This window comes from Dreissena polymorpha, chromosome 1 (genome assembly GCF_020536995.1).
Source record: "Dreissena polymorpha isolate Duluth1 chromosome 1, UMN_Dpol_1.0, whole genome shotgun sequence".
Taxonomy (NCBI): Eukaryota; Metazoa; Mollusca; class Bivalvia; order Myida; family Dreissenidae; genus Dreissena; species Dreissena polymorpha.
In genome coordinates, this window is record NC_068355.1 from 45,305,622 (window position 1) to 45,324,755 (window position 19,134).

Here is a 19,134-nt window from a genome sequence, read left to right on the forward strand (position 1 = left end):
CCAGACGACATTTTAGCAGACGACAAATTTCCCAGCATGCAAAGGGTTAAAATTGATAAGCAATCTAAGTAAGTTTTATCTTGCCTCTCTGCTTCACTGGAAATGGAAGATATTCCAGATACTTGAGGTTCAAAAACAAATGGTCTTGTTTTGAATGGAGTGCTTGTTGTAGCTTTCTGTTCTACTTTTTTCCACAGCTGGAAATACTGAAAACAAACAATGTGACAAACAAGAAAATTCATGCAACACGTGTTGTATAGAATAAATGAAAATTGCACAAAGTATGCAACAAAATGGTTTGGAAGATTATCATCGTTATTCTTTGTTCGCTGTATATATTCAAACTATCTAATAATATGTAATATATACGTACAAATACATGGAAATAACATTTCTTCACCTTAAACAAGAATAATAGAAAAGTAAACAACACTATTTTTATTCGTACTCGTACTCGTAGGCTACTCACTGATCTAAAAGAAAACGGGCGGTTTCCTCGTTCGATCGAAACTTGTGCTGCCTTTGAAAGTCTCTCCACCTTACAACTTCACTTCCAATAGTGATACGGCCAAGATTATACGATGTTTTCGCATCCTTTTTGCGTCTCGATTTTTCTTCTATCGATATTGTACGCTTTCTCTTTGCAATTGACGCCATTTTTGTTTTGAATGTCTGGCCTCTTCACCTTTGACTTGCTCACGTGATACACAATGTCTTGTGCCAACCAATCAAAATTTGTTGCCGGAAAATCGGCCAGAATCGCTCGGCATGATTTAGTAAACAGCGATGTAAATAAACTGATTGTTTGTAAACACGATTGACTTGGAGGACACTGTATTTTGAGCTCAAAACAAGTTGTATTGCTCATATTTTTATGGTAATGTCCAATAGCATATATATATTGTTTTTTGATAACCTTTATAAATAAAATAAGGAAAATATATTTAACAAGGGACAAAATTGTCACAAAACCAGGTTTTCATTGTGAAAAAAAAATCTGATAAAGGGAGAGAACTCAAACTGAACTTGACATTGGAGATATTGACGTGATTCTTTCGTGCGACACACCGTCCCATGATGGTGAACGAATGTGCCAAATGATTTTAAAATCTCACAATGAATGACATAGTTATGGTCAGGACAAGCTCATTTATGGCCGTTGTTGACCTTTGAACTCAAAGTGTGACCTTGACCTTGGAGATATTGACGTTATTATTTCGCGCGACACACCGTCCAATGATGGTGAACAAATGTGCCAAATGATTTTAAAATCTGACAATGAACAACATAGTTATGGCCCGGACAAGCTTGTTCCGCCCGCCCGCCAGCCCGCCAGCCAGCCAGCCCGCCCGCATTCGCCAATCTAATAACCAGTTTTTTCCTTCGGAAAACCTGGTTAAAAACCTGGTTAAAAATCGGTAAATAATTACGGATCGTCACCTTTATAGTGCCTTAAAGATCATTGATTAGTATGCTCTTCTTTTAAAATAAATACTGTTTAGTTTTATAAGATATAAGATATTTCCGGAAAACACATTACTGTAATTCTAATTTATTATAATACTTCTAATTGATTTGGATTACTTTCCATCGATCATATGTATGCTTTTGGTTTCGCTATTTTTTCTGGAATTAAGAATAAGAACCACGACGATTTAATTGGTATAAATTTGAGAAATTAAATTCTGATTAGATGATCATTGATTTGATATATGGATAGTGGAATTAAAACATATATGCCAGATCTCGACGGGACCGCGATTTGGGCGATTGTCCCGGCGTCCCGATGTAAGACAATTTGTGCCGATATTAGTTTAAACCTTCTATAAGTTCACAAAAAATCGCTATGCAAGCTATACAAGGTACGGTAAGCTAAATGAATAAAACAATAAGTAGACTTACCCGGGTGTACATTGTCCAGGGTAATCATGGAACTTAGGCTGGAAATCCATGGTATAACATGGAATTCCATGGAAATCCCTGGAATTTGAAACAGTTTCCAGGGTTTTCCAGGGTTTTGTTCTAGAAATGTCCATGAAACGTGGACTTTTTTTCCAAGCATTTTCCAGCCTTGGATGGAAAAGCATGGAAAAGGAATGGAAAACGCTGGATTTAGGCTGGATAACCATGGAAAATATTTCCAGATAGCATGGAAAGTGGAACATAGAATATTTTAAGCATGGAAAAGACTCTAACATTTTCAGCTGACACTGGAAAAAACTTAGACTTTATAAGAGGAGAAAATAACTTATAAAAATGCAACACATTTTATTCAAAGTAAATCAGAGTTCAACAATTTACACAACATATGAATAAAACATAAAACAATGTGCATAGTTTGGGCAGAAATAGTAGTAGTTATAGTAGTAGTAGTAGTGGTAGAAGTAGTAATGCTGAGGCTGGCAGTAGAATATGTTGTAGGAGTAGAAGTAAAAGTGGTTGTTGTATAAGTTGTATAAGCAGTTAAACTACTTATAATTATACTATTGGTGCAAATTTAAATGACAGTAGCAGTAGTAGCAGTTATTATTGTGTTGTTGTTTTAGCATTTACAGGAATAGTAGCAGTAACGGTAGCAATAGTAGTATAAATAATAATAACAATACTAGTAGCAGCAGTAGTAGTAGTAGTTAAGGAAGTAGCATTAGCAGCAGCAGCAGTAGTAGTAGTAGAAGTAGTAGTAGTAGAAGTAGTAGAAGTAGCAGCAGCAGCAGTAGTAGCAATAGTAGTTGAAGTACTAGTACTACTAGTAGTAGTAGTAGTAGTAGTAGTAGTAGTAGTAGTAGTAGTAGTAGTAGTAGTAGTAACAGCAGCAGCAGCAGCAGCAGTAGTAGTAGTAGTAGTCGCTGCAGCAGGAGTTGTAGTAGTAGTAGCAGCAGCAGCAGCAGTAGCAGTAGTAATAGTAGCAGCAGCAGGAGTAGTAGCAGCCACAGCAGTAGCAGCAGCAGTAGTAGTAGTAGTAGTTGAAGCAGTTGTAGTAGTTGAAGCAGTAGTAGTAGTAGTAGCAGTAGTAGCAGCAGTAGTAGTAGTAGTAATAGTAGTAGTAGTAGAAGTAGTAGTAGTAGTAGTAGTAGTATAAGTAGAAGTAGCAGTAGTAGTAGTAGTAGTAGTAGTAGTAGTAGTAGTAGTAGTAGAAGTTGTTGTTGTTGTTGTTGTTGTTGTTGTTGTTGTGGCTGTTGTAATAGTAGTAGTAGTTTTGCAGAAGTAGTAGTAGTAGTAGTAGTACTAGTAGTAGAAGTAATAGTAGTAACTTTCAAAGCAATGTCTACAAGTTTAAATTATTTAACCCTGTTCAAGGTGTATACACACTCAATATTTAACTACAGTCCAGGTTTGCAATAGACCAATTCAAATTAAGCGTCTGTATAACCCCGCGCTCATGATCATCAAGACGCTTTTCTTAAAAATCACGCGAGACCCGACGAGATTTGCAAAACTGGGGGCTCTTCATTTCCTGTTTACATTGCTTTGTTCTCGAACGTGAATATGTGACATAACAAAATGGAAGATAATGTTTTCGATCAAGAATTGTTTTCAGCGCTAGAGTGGACAGATAATTTAAATGGTGTTCCAGATTTTGACATTGAAAAACTAAAACATTATTTGATTCAAAGCCGGGAAAAGTCGTTTGACAAAGGAAGTGTTAGAGCTTACAAGTCGTTGAAAGCTTTTAAATATTTCGAGGAAGGATTTGTCCAGAGACTGCGACATGCGGAGACATTTGTAGCAAACACAAAGGTGTACACAATTCACGCCAAAGTACTTGCATCTTACCAAGGAAAGGCCTACCAAACATACGTGGCCCTTGAGAAGGAGACTGGCATCCCCATTGGAGGTTCTTGTGCTTGCGTTGCAGGGTAAATAAAATGTTTGAGTTATGCATCATTTTAAACATACTTTACATATCTTTTGTTAATCTTCTCACTTTATCACATTGGCCACCTATTTCTTGCCAAAATAATTATTGATTATCTTAAAAGGGCTGTTCTCTCAAATCAGTTGTGACAAGTCTGTTACTTCTACTACTAAAACAATGGTCATAAACTGTACAGACATATTTTTAATCTATAGGTTTATGTATTGAACACACGATTATATTAACAGAAGATTACTGTAAAATTTCTTAGAGATCAATACATATATATTTATTTGTTAACTTCAGGAGAGGCGAAGCATGCAGTCATATCGCAGCGATCCTGTTTGCTGTAGAAGATTTCATCGCCAAGGGGCTCAACCAGTCTACCGACAGGCCAACCTGCACTGACCGGCTGTGCGCATGGAATGCCCCATCAAAACAAAATGTGGAACCGGAAACCATCCACAACATAAGAATAGTAAAGTGAGTATTTTGTTCACTAATCTTGTAGGCTAAAAAATGTAATTAATTCTTGAACAGGCCATATTTTGTGATATACATCTGCAATTTTTACTGTACTTCCTTATATTTATATTTGCTTGAAATGCATAGTTGTTGTTGAGCGATTATGAACATATGATTCTTAACAATAAGAGTTCTATATAAATTTGGAATAAAATAACAATTGTAACATTTTTAAACGGTTGCACCTTTTAAATTTTCACAAAAATATTTTAGAGTTTTATTTTTTAACTTTAATTCTTATTTTATCTTCACTTTTTGTCCTATTATATTTATCTTAAATAATTTAAATCATTTTTTTCTGTCAGGCAAGCTCATGGAAACAACTCAAAGACCATGTGACTTTTGATGGAAGCGGGTTTGATCCACGACAGGCCGGTGACCGACAGGTTGATCTGGTCAGAAAGAATGAGCTTGTACAAGCATTGAAAAGAAGCAATTCAAAGTGTAATTTCCTTAAGTATCAAACTGTTTCTGACAATGCATCATGTAAGACTGTTCCATCACGCAGAGAACTTTCCATGGATGATTACACTGTCAACATTTTTCCTCCATCTGTAATGGACATAAGTGTCAAGTGTGAGGAAGCCAAACAGGAGTTCTTCTCCTTAAAGCCAGACCAAATACGGCAGCTGGAACGCATGACCATTGGCCAGTCTGACAGTGAAAGATGGAAGAAGGCGAGGAAATACCGACTTACGGCGTCAAATTTCCATAAGGTGTTCAAGATGAAAGCCACCACAAACCCCAAAGTGACCCTGGATACCCTGCTGTACAAGAATGTAAGGCAGACACCAGCGATGGCCTTTGGCATTGCTAAAGAAGAGGAGGCAGCCCAACGCTACACCAGTGAAACAGGAATTCAGCTCACGAAGAGAGGCCTTGTTGTAGATTCTAAACACCAGTATTTAGGGGCCTCTGTTGACAGGTTGTCAAAGGATTGTTGTAGAATTGTAGAAATAAAAAATCCTCAGTCATCCTGGAAACTGAGTAGGGACAGTGCAGTGAAAAAACTGAAGTGCTTGAAATTTAATGAAAACAATGAAGTGGAACTGAACATAAACCATGAATACTACACCCAGGTGCAAGGACAAATGGGGATTTTAGGCATTAAGAAGTGTGACTTTGTTCTCTGCACTGAGTTGGACATTTTCATTGTAGAGGTGCCCTTTGACCCGTGTTTCTGGGAGAGGTGCAAAAAGAAACTGATAGACTTCTATGAAAATATTGTGCTGCCTGAGATTTTGTATCCCAGGGTGAAGTTTGGTTTGGACCCCTTCAGATATGAGTTTGCATTATAAGTCTCAATGGAAATGACATATAGATATCAGTGTGTGCGCTGTGCTGTCAATGAAATTAATTTGACGTCAGTCATATCTTTAGCAAGAATATTACTGTAAATCATTATTTTAACCAATGCAATTGAGTGATCTGGGAAAAATAATGTCAGTTTAAAACTTACAAATTTCATCTTTTTGTATTAAAAATGTATAATATAATGTGTCTGTAAATGTTATATGGATCAGGAATTTTATATTATTATTTTTTGCACTGCTTGTGTCTTTCCAAATAGTGGTAATACCGTTTTTTTTTCACTTAAATGATTAAGACCTAGTACTATTTACATCAAGATTAATTAAATTTAAAGCTTCATAAAAATATATTGATCCTAGAAATGAACATTTTCTTGTCTTGTGTGGGATATAACAATGTTATTTATTAATGTACTGTTTAACTATGACAATTATCACAGTTATAGTCTCTTTTCAGTGTGAGACAAAGCTTCATTAAGATGAAATAGTGCAATAATAAGTGATGTGTGTGTTGTTGTTTGTTTTTTAAAATAAATTTATATGCTAATAATAACAGTTATTTAAAAATGCCTATTTATTGAAGACCAATGTGCTGAATAAAGTTTGTGTTATATGTTTTTTGTTTTGTTTCATTCAGTTTTTCAGTCATCCCATTCTTTTATTATAAAAATGTTGTATGTTTCCATTAACCTGACCTGCCTTTATGTTGTGTGTGCAGACCATTTTAAACACTAGCAATTTTTAACCCTTTCCCACTCAGAAGTGAAACAGAAGTGAAATGGGCTATGTGCTTGCGAGTAACTCGCAGTCTGTTCAGGTTTTATGCTGTTTGCTGCTCAACAGTATTTCAGGGTTGGATAAGAAGCCTTAAAAACTTGAAGAATCTAGTAAGAAAGGTTTTTAATTAAATATAACACTGTAAGTAACTGCAGATGCGTGAAATGCGTCATAAATCAAAAGGGGTAGGAATATGTTTTTATCAAATCATCACCATCATCATTGTGTATCATAATCATTTACATGTATCATTATTACCCCCATTACAGTATACATCATCACAATGTATAAATAATCATCACCACCATAAGCATCATTCTTGTTACTCTTGAACTCAAGTTGAAAAAACCAACAGCAATTAACTTTTTAATTCTATTACTTCTTAACATCAAACAACAAGTTTGTGTAGATGACAACTAAAAACAGTCTCTATTACTCAGATTTCAATATAGGTGTTTGGAAGTTTGTCAGGTATGCACATGTTTTAAATATGTCCTCCGCAACCATGTGCAGAGTAATTGGCATTGTTCCACACAATATGGAAAATGTCTTTATTCGCTGTATTGCTCGCTCCACATGAATACGAACTTCTGCAATTCGCCGTGTCTCCTCCACCTGTTCAGGAGTCAATTGGTAACTTCCACTGCGGAATGGTGGCATGTTCAGATGAGCACCTAGTTTAGACAGCTGTGCCTGAATGTCAAAACCACGATCTGCCATTATATTGTCACCTACTTCAATCAGTTTCAAAAGTCCACTATGCTTTACTATAAATTTATCTGACGCAGACCCACCAAACAATGAGGAAATAAATACAACAGTTCCATCAGGTGTGATTCCTACCAAAATTTTATGTGTGTTTCTATGCTTGTAGTTGGACCAGGTTTGACGCTGTGCTTTCAGAGCAGATGGTTTTTGAACAAATATTTCTGTACAGTCAATAATTAATCTGGTGTTTGGGTATTTGGAAAATGAAGAAGGCACATTCCTTTGAACCTGTTCAGCGGTAGGGTACGGGAAAAGGTCTTCTAGTTCCAGGCGTAAAAATCGACACCATGTGTTGAAAACTGATGATATTGTTCCAACAGAGACACCAAACCGGTCAGATAAATCTTCAACTGACAGATTGAGCCGGAGTCTAACCAAAGTCATGAAGAACTGTTCTTCAAGAGACAGTTTTGTGCCCCCTAGTCTCGAACGAGTTTTTGTCATGCTTTTGCCTCGCCAATAAGTCAAATTTAGTGCCTTTGGTTGTAAATAATTAAACAGTGCATTATAAGTCTCTAAATTTGGAAGTCCAGTGTAAAACTGGACCTGGTCATTGGAATGAAGCATATTTGAAGATGAGAACACTCTCCTCTTCAGTTCAGTGCATTCCTTGGACAGGTCTGTCACTTTTTCCTTTAAAGTTTTTATGTTTTTCATCTGGTTTTTCTGTTTGATTTCAGTCAAATTCTTACACATATCACCATCAAAAGAGTCAATCTGAACTGTCTTATCACATTTTGCATTTAAGTCTGTCTGGACATAAGTCTCTGTTATAGGACGTGCCTTAAAGATGTGTTCATCGTGGCAGTATGACTGATCTTCGGTCTGGACACTGGTTGATGTTGAAGCTAACCGAGGCTGTCTAGGACACTCTGCTTTTGCATATACATGGTCTTCATACTTGGGTACCTGAAACAGAAAAAAATGGATATTTATCTGATTGGTTCATTTAAATATGTTTAAAATTAGCCATACATACATAATTCATTGTTGCGAAGCTCCTTGAGAGAACATAAGAAAATCAATTGTAATCCAAACCCACAAAGCAAATAAACAGTTATAGTCTACGGCTTCTTATGAAGTTATTTTTTAAAAAGATTAACCCATTTCTGCCTAGCGTCTAGAAAAAAGGACTTTGCAAACAGCGTAGACCCAGGGTCTGCGCTGTTTGCTTAAAGGAATTTCTGTAAGAAATATTCTAAATATAGAAATAAATATACTAGACATCCCTAATTTTGGAAATAAATTGATCCAATCTAAAAGGACAGGAGAGTCCTCTAGGCTTAAATGTGTTAAGAAATGTGGAGCTTTTCAGAGGTTTCATCTTATTTTATTATACGGACAGGACGCTGTGGGACATGTGCATAACTTCTACAATTCCATTCATTCAACAACAAACAACTAACCGATGCATCGTTTGTTTCTAGCCCCCGAACAACAAATTCGTAGTCGCTCTGGCTTTGTGTTGCTGGCAACCCAACCTCTACTTCCATATGCACATCGTCAATATCTGGCTCACATAAGATCAGTTTTTTACGAGCACAATATTTGTTTGAAGCTTTCTTCCGGTTAATTGCATTCTGCACCGCATCACTGTATGACTTTGCCATCTTACTGGTTGTTGTAGCTCGTTCTACCACAGGGGTCAATGATATAGGCCTTGGCAAATTAACTGTTGGCACATAGTCAACGTCCAAAGGATTATTGCTCTTAACACCATTCACAAAATGTGCACCACAAATACGAGTATATTCTGTGACAATAAATTTGTGTTTTCCATGGCACTGTCGTCCGGATGCTTTAATCCAGGCTTTCCTTCGATGTTCAGGCTTTTTAGGAATACCATGAAATGGTAGCTTTGATTTAGATCGTCTGTTTACACAACCAACGACACAGCAATAGTCCCTTCCACCCATAATAACACTTTAAACGAAAAGTATTGCAGGTTTTGTTGGCTTGAATAAAGACTCGCTTCATCAGTGTAAGAAAACGGCGTTGTTTACCAATTATGTTGCAAGCGTCTGTTAAACCCGACATTTAGCTGAATCGTACTCAATGAGTATCACCTGTCTACGAATGAAATGCATGAGAAAGCCAGCCCCCAGTTTTGCAAATCTCGCGATATGGGGTCTCGTCACGCGATTCGAGATTTAACTCGGCGCATGCGCACTTGAAGCTTGAAGTGGTCTATTAACAAACTATCTGATAAACCTGTGTGTGAGTCAGATATGTCTGCTGCTAATCTATTGGTTATAAAATATCACAGCCTTTTCTGATTGGCTGAGTTCAAATACAGAAAGTTTACCTGTTAGATTGAAATTCTGGCGTATTGCAGAAAATATGCAGGTTAAACTTGTTGTTAAAATGAAGTTAATGTAATGTTCACAAACAGTAGAGTTAATGAGATTTTCCATTAACAAGAATTTCTTAAAATTATAATGTATGGATATCATTTGGAAAGTGACATGAAATGTTGTTAAAAAGTGATGCATACAAGTGTTTCAGAAGTCTGTCTAGGAATAGAACAACAACTGAAGGTTTGTGCTTTTCATTATTTCTAAATATTCCTTTAAATTTATTCTTCTTATGTCATCATTGTAGACCTTTTTTATGTGACATTTTAGGTAAAAGTATGGCAAATATAGAAGTTTAAAAGCAGCTGTCACACACATTTTCACTAAGTGCAGTTTGCAGCTTGATAAAGGAAGTCCTATGTGGAGATATAAATAAGCTTGAATGTAGTATCGGAAGTTTATAATGCATGGCTAGGGAACTGAGGCTAAGGGAGTTATGTGCTGTGCATGATGAGAACTCAATGCTCATTAATGCTGTTAATGTTTATAAATAAATTAATTAAACCAATAGCATTGTTTTTTAGGTTTCACTTTGCATTTTCATACCAATAGAATTACACATCATTCTAATTATAGCAATAATAAATTTGTACTAATCATACCTACAAATTTTGTTATGCTATGCTTTGTGATGTATTAACTTCATTGTAAGTTATTATTTAAAGACCATTTTACTAAATATTTAAAACAATACTTGAATTATTTTCTATATACATTTTCATTATGTGCTTTAACTGTAGCTGACCAGTTGATGGAAGATACATGTACTGCAGAGTTTGGCAGGGAAATAACCCAAGACAGCAAAGCGGCTCTTTTGGCGCATTTACCAAGAGGACTAACATGGCCACAAATTCATGGTAAATATTGTTATGCCCCGGGCTCATATAAGTAATTAAGTGTTAACCACCTGAAAGTATTTTGTCTTTTTGCTATCCAATATTTTGGTCTAGTTTCAATTACAGGTTATTTTTATATGAATTAGCAAATTAGCATAACTTTCATATAGCAATATCTGAATATAAAATTCCTATATATGTTTGAGTTTCCAGATACATGCTAGTGTACCCTGTTTTGGGGCATTTAAGAAAACAACAATATAAATTTCAAAATAAAAGAGAGTCATATAAAAATATAAGTTAAATCACCAATTTATTCACTTGAAAGTCTCAGTTTTCCTGTGTGGTTGCCTGTTTGCAAGTAGATTAAAGCCCGCTTGCAAACTTTAAGAGAATAAATTTCAGTAAATGGAAAAGAAATAATTGCTAACTACTTAGGATCGTAAATGTTAGCTCAAATACAAAAAAGCCAGACGTACGGAATTGAGCAGTGATATGAAATATCTAAAATAGATTAAAATATGAATGAGCATTGAAGTATAGATATTCAATCATATGATTGCTGCACATTTACTTTTACAGATAAATGTAAAAAACTTATGGCTTTCTTGTAATATTGTTTGCTTTGTTTTTCTTTCAGAGATCATGCAGGAGCCGAACAGTATAACAGCAGTACAAGTTCTATAAAAGATCCACGACCTACTGAAGCCTAGCTAATTAACAAAAAAGTTTTTAAAAACTGTAATTTTATCCCACCTGGGTACTTATAATTTACTAAGCTGCCTTCACAAGTTTTAGACTTGCAATTATATTTTAAACTGTCACTTGGAAAGTAATACATGTACATGCATTATGTTCTGAATTTCTTTGAACAATAAAATTATATAAAAGTATTTTAATGAAATTCAGCACCTAAATTGCATTAAAGTGAAAGTAGCTGAGAAAAATAGTATCCTTGTGCTCATGGGCAGCTACATATATTGTGACAAACATGAAGTAGCTAAAATAACTTTAATTTTTCATTTTGTTTCTTGTATATCGTTTGTACAGGGTTCGTGAATTGTTACTGTATATTACTTGACTTGCTTGTATTTTGTTACTTTGAATACATGTTGTTAAGGTTGCATTATACTTTTTAACTTTTAAAGTAGCGCCTGTTCTGTTATGTAAGGGCCTGATTTATGATAATGGACCTAGAGGCTTTGTAAGCATGTATTAAACAACACTTGTTTGATCTGAATAATTTGTTAAATAAATGTAACACAATTTGTAATCTGATGTTATATTTTGATGAATTGTGAACAAAATAATACATCGAAGAAACTAAGGCATTATGTTGATTTTTTGTTTTGTTTTAATCTAACCTTAAATTGTGATTTATTTAAGCTGTGAGTATTGTATTCATTTAATACATGAATATTGTTTTTAGACCAGAAATTTCTTTTTCTATTCAGTGACCATGGTAAACGCTGGACAATTTTCCATGTTATACCAGGCATCCATGGAATATTAAACAAAGAAAAACCCTGGAACATTTTCCAGGGTTTTCCAGCCAGCATGGAAAAAATACCGTCCGAATACTCCATGTAATCTGGAAAACCCTGGAAAAAAATCCATGGTTTTCCATGGTTTTCCAGATTACATGGAGTATTCGGACGGTATTTATTCCATGCTGGCTGGAAAACCCTGGAAATTGTTCCATGGTAATTATTCTAGGGAGCCTGGAAAACCATGGAAACTATTCCAGGCTATTTTCACATACCATGGACAATTTTCCACCCTTTTTTTTTTAAATATTGACGCTGGAAAAGGCTGGAAACTTAGTCTGAATACTCCAGCCTCATATTTTCCATGGATTTCCATGGAAAACCCTGGACAAAGTACACCCGGGTATCAACAGTGCGAAAATTAAATTAAATAAAGCTTAACTGAAACATAATTTTAGTCATGGTATGTATATAAAGGGATCTTTTCATGTTTTGGTAAATTGACAAAATTGAAAAAAATTGCTTCACATTCGCAAATTTTCGTTTTAGTTATGATATTTGTAAGGATACAGTAATACTGAACATTTACCATGGACAATAGAGCCATTATATGCATTTTTTGACGATTTAAAAACCTGAAAATTAACAAGCGTTGCAACGCGAAACCATTGAATAATTTGGAGAGTTCTGTTGTTGTTGTTTAATTTTGTGAAACTACGAAGATTACTTATATAAAGTATAAAATACGTCCGTCATTTATACTCCGCAGGATGGCCGAGCGGTCTAATTGGTTTTTACTCCAGGACTCCAGGGGTCACTGGTTCGAGCTCTGCTGGGGTTAACTTTTTTTTCTTTTATTTAATTTTATTCTTGATTTTTTACTGGAGCTTCTTAGATCCAATGTTTGCATTTATCAATATAAAGCATTTAATGACAAACTTCAAAGTATGCCAAAATCTGTGAAAAGGCCCCTTTAATTCGGTAACTTGAAATGAATGTAGTTATCATTTTAAGTCCTCAATATTTAATGCTCAATGGCATGAACATTAAATACATATTAGCTTCTAAAATACAAACTGCAGTTAATTTGATGCTCAATGCAAGTGTTTTCGTTCCGAAGAATTATTGTTTGTGTATGTTACTCATTTCATATTTCAAATATAGAATCTATTTTGCAACACACAGTGTTGCAAAACGCACACTTTTATTGCTTAAAACTAATTGCTCGATAATAAATTTCGTGAGATTATGTAAAAAGCATGTTTAAGTTTCGTTTTATTGCTGCAAAACGTGCACTGCAATTGCATGAAACTGTATTTACCCAGGATTCAATAATAAATCTGGTCTATATTAAACTTTATGTGTTCGTTTTGTTTTATTGACAGTGAGCCTACCTTGCACCATTCTTCGGTCCATGTGAATTAAATCCGTGTTGCTAATGTAAATTTACCAAAATAGTTTTATCATCACGATCAATTAATGAGTTTTGCGTTTCAATGCGTAAACATCATAACCAGACAGATCCTCTTAAAGTCCCATTAACACTCAAAATCAACGAATATTTCGTAAATTATTTCGTAAAATAAAGTGTACCCATAAAAAAATCAGTGAAACTTATAATAGCCAAAACTTCAACAATAGATGTGGTCTGGTTACATTGTATATTGTTAAATCTATGTTACCAGACCACATCTAGCGTTCGAATTTTGGCTATTGGTTTAAGGAACACTGATTTTTTATGGGTAAACTTTATGTTATGAAATAGTTTACGAAATATTCATTGATTTTGAGTGTTAATGGGGCTTTAAATAATTTCTTGTACCAAGTTTCTGACTACAACAAGCATGGTGTCCATTACTTAAGGTAACGAGTGACCATTTATATTTGCTTTGATTTCATGAAGATTTTCTTTCAATAAGTTCTTGAAAACGTCCAACTCTCGGTCACTAAAGGTTTAAGCCCATTGTTCGCTTATTTCTTTTGTGACAGAGTCAAAGGCTGTATTGGACAATGTTCATCTGACAAATTGCGCGAAAACGATGTCATTTTCAGGATTGCGTTGTTGGTAATTTTACAGTGGTAAGTTAACAAAGTTCCAAGTTTAGGTTATAACGGAGTAACCATCGTTTATACAAATACAGCTATATCAGTGTTTTTTTTCACTTATAGGGGAATGGTGGCGGGGCCCGTCCAAAGGGGAATAAATGCGTCGTTTTTAGGAAAAAGTTGAAAATTAAAAATTCACTTGTTTATATGTAATGTTATTTATTATATTAATACACATGTTTGTATGAATATAATATTCACAGCTGAATGTCTTTATCCTTTTTCTTAAAATTAAAATATATATCAATGATTTTTTCAACATTTAAGTTTCAGACAGTTCAGCCTTCATGCACTGTCTCAGTTTTCTTAGCCATTTTGAGTCAAATTGGAATCTTTCAAATCGATAAAATGGCAAATTTGAGCATTTTTAATCAATAAAATGGACCAAATTGGAATGATTTTATCAACAAATATTGACATAATATAGATACATCAGGCCTTTTCTTTGCCATTTTTGGGAGAAAAATGCAATTAATGTGAAAAGTCCACTGATTTGGGAAAAACTATTTAATACAACTCTTGATAATTATTCAAAATAATATAAATTATAGCAATATACTTTTTTAGTTGTTAATGAAATAAATTTGAGATATATTTATCATGATTATGAGACAGTTCTTTCTAAAAAAAAAAAAAAAAAAATTATTTTTTTTTAACTTCTGGAGGGGATTTTTTTACAAAATGGGGGGAAAATAATATACTCTTTTTTGAGGGGAATGGGGCCGAATATCGGCCCCGAAATTGCCATAAAAAAACCACTGTATATGGTGGTAACATATCCATGTAAATAACTGCGCTAATCAAGTAACTACAGCTAATATTAACCACTTTTTTTAAAATTGACCGCTGAGGTTTAAAAAACTGTAAAAACACAGATTTTTAAATGTTTATCAATAAACGTTAATGTTTCACATAAATTGACTTTCATATTTGACTGATTGTCAGAAAATAATGTGTACATATTGCATAACTCTGAATTGAGAGAAAATTGATGATTTGTCCCTCTCCTTATACCCTCCTGTTTGCCAGTTATCACCTTGTTCATTGATGGCAGCTGTTATCAAAGCAATGGCTTATAATGGAAACCAAAACTGCGACTTTGTACATGTACTTTTTTGGAAGTGCCTTTACATAAAAAATATAATATTCGATTATGAATTTTGTATTTGAATATTCTGCCGATTTTTTAATATTTGGTCCCATCCCTAATTGTAATGTATATGATAATTTCATATTGTAGAGCTTAAACCCAAATTAGAAATCTTATTTTGATACCCTTATTTTAATAAGCAGGAACAAGAGGTGTTTGTGAAACACAATGTCCCCCTATATGATGTTTGACCTTGAAGGATGGCCTTGACCTTGCACACCCTTCACCACTCAAAAAGTGCAGCTGCTTGAGATACACACGCATTTCAAATAAAAATTGCTAGCTTCAATATTGCAGAAGTGACATTACATGAGCAATTTTGACCCATATATTTGACCTTGATGGATGACCTTGACCTTTCACCACTCAAAATGTGCAGCTCCATGAGATACACATGCATGCCAAATATCAATTTGCTATCTTCGATATTGCAAAAGTATTCATAAAATAGGCGATTTGGGCCACATATATTTGACCTCTGACCTTGAAGGATGACCTTGACCTTTTACCACTCAAAATGTGCAGCTCCATGAGATACACGTGCATGCCAAATATCAAGTTGCTATCTTCAATATTGCAAAAGTATTCATAAAATGGCCACATATATTTGACCTCTGACCTTGAAAGATGACCTTGACCTTTCACCACTCAAAATGTGCAGCTTCATGAGATACACATGCATTCCAAATATGAAGTTGCTATCTTCAATATAGCAAAAGTTATTGCAAAATGTTAAAGTTGGCGCAAACCAACCAACCAACAGACCAACCAACCAACAGACAGGGCAAAAACAACTACTATAGTGGGGGACATAAAACAATATGTCCTCCACTACTATAGTGGGGGACATAAAAATGCGCGCCATACTCAAGTCTTCTGTTACATACAGGCATTAATAAATCTACCACACTAATCGGTTCCTACGGGTATATTCATCAACGAAAAAATCATGGCCAATTACTTAAAACTGGTGATGAAAAGCAGGTGTTATCCTAGTGGATATTGAGTATTTCATGCATAAATAATTTTCTATCCAAAAACACTTCAGAATGTTTATGTTAACGCGAGGTTAAAAACAACAACATTCGTGCTTCAAATAACCCGTGTTCATGTAAATTGTGTTGGTCATACTCTCATAATAATAAACCAATATTTTTAAAGCGTCATGGGCGACTTAAAGGCATGTGTAAATAGTGAAGTGTTACACTGTTATGGTTATTTCATAATTTCAAAACTTTTAATAACACACATTCAACCGTTTTACTTAATTTATAAAAAGAACTCACACTATTATTTCATTTATCGGCGCAGAATTAAAGTTCAGTATACCAAAAGGATTAAGACATTTTAAATACAAGAGCCGGACTTTACACTCTCTGGGTTAACCCTAACCCTTTACACTCTCTATAACAGCTAAGGGAGATCCCTAATGATAAACAACTAGGGGAAGTAACCAAGCGGTGTCACTGTGAGAATTTACACCTGAAATGCGTAAATTGATTATTAATTGGTTTATTTTCTCTGATTTTTTTTTCATCGTAATTCAGGCGATCTATATTCAATTTTTCTATCGCCAGAGCAGAGATTTCATCGCATTGGCGATCACGCAATGGCATTGATTTTTTTTCCTTAAATTACCGCCGATAATCGGCTGCTTCCCAATTGCAAAAAATGACGTTTTTTCCCAAAAATCTGACCAAAATTTCAAAAGAATGACCAAATTTTCCCAATTAAGCAATAAGATTACAATGTCATTTAGCATTAATTTTGTAGAACGAGTGCCGATCGAGCTTGTCGAGTCTTTGCCGAATGACAACTGACTTACGAATGTTCACGAATGTAGCGGAATACGATTTTACGTTGCTATCCACACATCTCTCTCTATATTGCGGAGGATACCGACGATAGTCGATGTATCCCAATTGTTAACGCCTGTTTTTACACACGTCCAAGATGGCGGCATGCAGACAAGAAGTTTGCGATGAGCAGCGAAAATGATAAATAACACTATATTAACAGCGGAGATCACATGGTAATTAGGAGATAATTTAATGTGTGTGTCAATTAACGCAAAATACTATGTTTAAGATGAACAACAACAAATATTAATTAGAAATGTTCACAGTCAGGGTTCGACACTAAGGCACGTCCGACAGACATTGTCTAGTAAGATCGGTGGTCGGGCTAGTAAAACTGTGGGCTAGCTTGTCCGACTGGTCGTACATACAAAATCTATACTGATTCATATAACTATAACTAACCGAAAACCTTTTTCTCTTAATGTGTAAAATAACTATTGTATCCATTATTTACATCAGAACAAAACTAGCGTATATAAATAAACGCGGAGAATTCACATGATTCATCGCTATTTTTAGACGCGAAGGAGAGCTTCCCGCAGAAATAGCTTGTTTCCATTGGTAAAGTTGTCATGAATATTAACCCTTTGCATGCTGGGAAATTTGTAGTCTGCTAAAATGTTGTCTGCTGAATTTCTAAAATTAGCATTTTCTTCAATTTTTTTCAAAGAATACTATCAGAAAAGCAAACAGTATGGGTCCAGATGAGACGCCACGTTCTGTGGCGTCTCATCTGGATCCAAACTGTTTTCAAAGACCTTTAAAATTCGGTTCCAGCACTGAAATAGTTAATGATTTTCTGCAGTGTCGTAGAACTTTACATCATGTTTTTACGACTTCTATCGAAAATCGGTATCGTCAATGTAAACATCTTGGCGTAGAAGACGAGAGAATGTAATTTAAAGAGTGACTTTGTTCAAGATTGGATTTTCGTCCGACAAATAAGTTAATAAAGAAGAGTCCGACGGTAAAACTGACACAGATTATGATGGAAAAGGGCATTGGAGCTGTGGTAGCATGGAGCACAGCGGTCAAGGAGGCCAGAATTTGATAACGTTTAATAAATGTCACCTGATGTACAGACATCATTTGTTTAACTGGTGATAAACAGTGAAATTACAACAAACAATTTATGTTGTTAAACAGTTTTATTTTATTTTTTACTATGTGCATCAAAATAACTTTCTTGTGTTCACTAATTATTTTCTGATAAAACCTGATTAAACAGTTACACGACACAATTCTGTTTATTTGCTATGTCATTTATGGTCTAGTAGACATCAGATTCGGGCTAGTACATTTTAAGAGGAGCTGGTCCGATGGTCTGGCTGTAAAAAAAGTTAATGTCAAACCCTGACAGTGAATGTGCGTCACGGAAATCTGTGTTGGGAAATTGGAGTTCACAAAGTTAAAGCATTAAAGAAGAGAACCATTCGAAAATGGAAAGAGACAAACATGATTTGATTTATATGTTAGTGGATCTGTGTATATTCAGATTCATATGCATATTCTGCTTTATTATGTTTGTCACGCTGTATAGTTTGGAAAAATAGCATTGAACTGAGGATCATGTCAATTGTGCAAGATATTAAAAGGTAAACAAATGAAATGCATTATTTTAGCTCCATTTAATACAACATTTACACAGCAAGAACACAAAAGCGTGTTTGTTAATATTTGTTAATGTTTTCACCATATCATATTTTACTTTAAAAAACATCCTGAATTGAATTCATACTTTTAAAGAGATTATGATTAAATCATAATGGTACATGTATATTGAAGAATCTATAGATTATTGCAAGTCCAATATGCATGTGGAAGGATATTAACTAAACGTTGTTAGAAGACATGAAAGCAACACATTAAAATATAAAAATGCTGTCAAACATGAACTTAGCAATTTTTAATCTGTACTTATAATCATATTTATTATTTTTCCCAATTTCATGGTTTATCGCGCTATTTTTCCCAATTTCATGGTTTATCGCGCTATAAATTTTCCCAATCCAAATGCCACAGGCTGTAACAAAAAAAAAAGCAAAAACAATCACTGGATGGGGGAATTTTGCAGACAGGACTGAACATAAACATGAATTAATAAAA

General features: G+C 34.6%; 2 protein-coding genes across 2 annotated transcripts in view; both read right to left on the bottom strand.

Annotated features, from left to right (window-relative positions):
* Positions 1 to 19,134, bottom strand: part of LOC127865095 (uncharacterized) — a 96,741-nt gene that overhangs the window by 66,947 nt on the left and 10,660 nt on the right. The window lies entirely within an intron of this gene.
* Positions 6,641 to 9,320, bottom strand: LOC127865091 (uncharacterized). Its single transcript, XM_052404985.1, has 2 exons — positions 8,643 to 9,320; positions 6,641 to 8,145 (listed from the first exon to the last, which is right to left on the bottom strand). The coding sequence occupies exons 1-2, from the start codon at positions 9,150 to 9,152 to the stop codon at positions 6,901 to 6,903; spliced, it is 1,755 nt and encodes a 584-aa protein (XP_052260945.1). The 5' UTR covers positions 9,153 to 9,320; the 3' UTR covers positions 6,641 to 6,900.

Bases quoted from the DNA above. Each gene is read 5' to 3' on its own strand.
- LOC127865091 (XM_052404985.1), bottom strand. From the start codon at position 9,152: ATGGGTGGAAGGGACTATTGCTGTGTCGTTGGTTGTGTAAACAGACGA. The intron at 8,146-8,642 runs GTTAGTTGTTTG...TTTCTGTTTCAG, and splicing joins TAGAAACAAACGATGCATCG to GTACCCAAGTATGAAGACCA.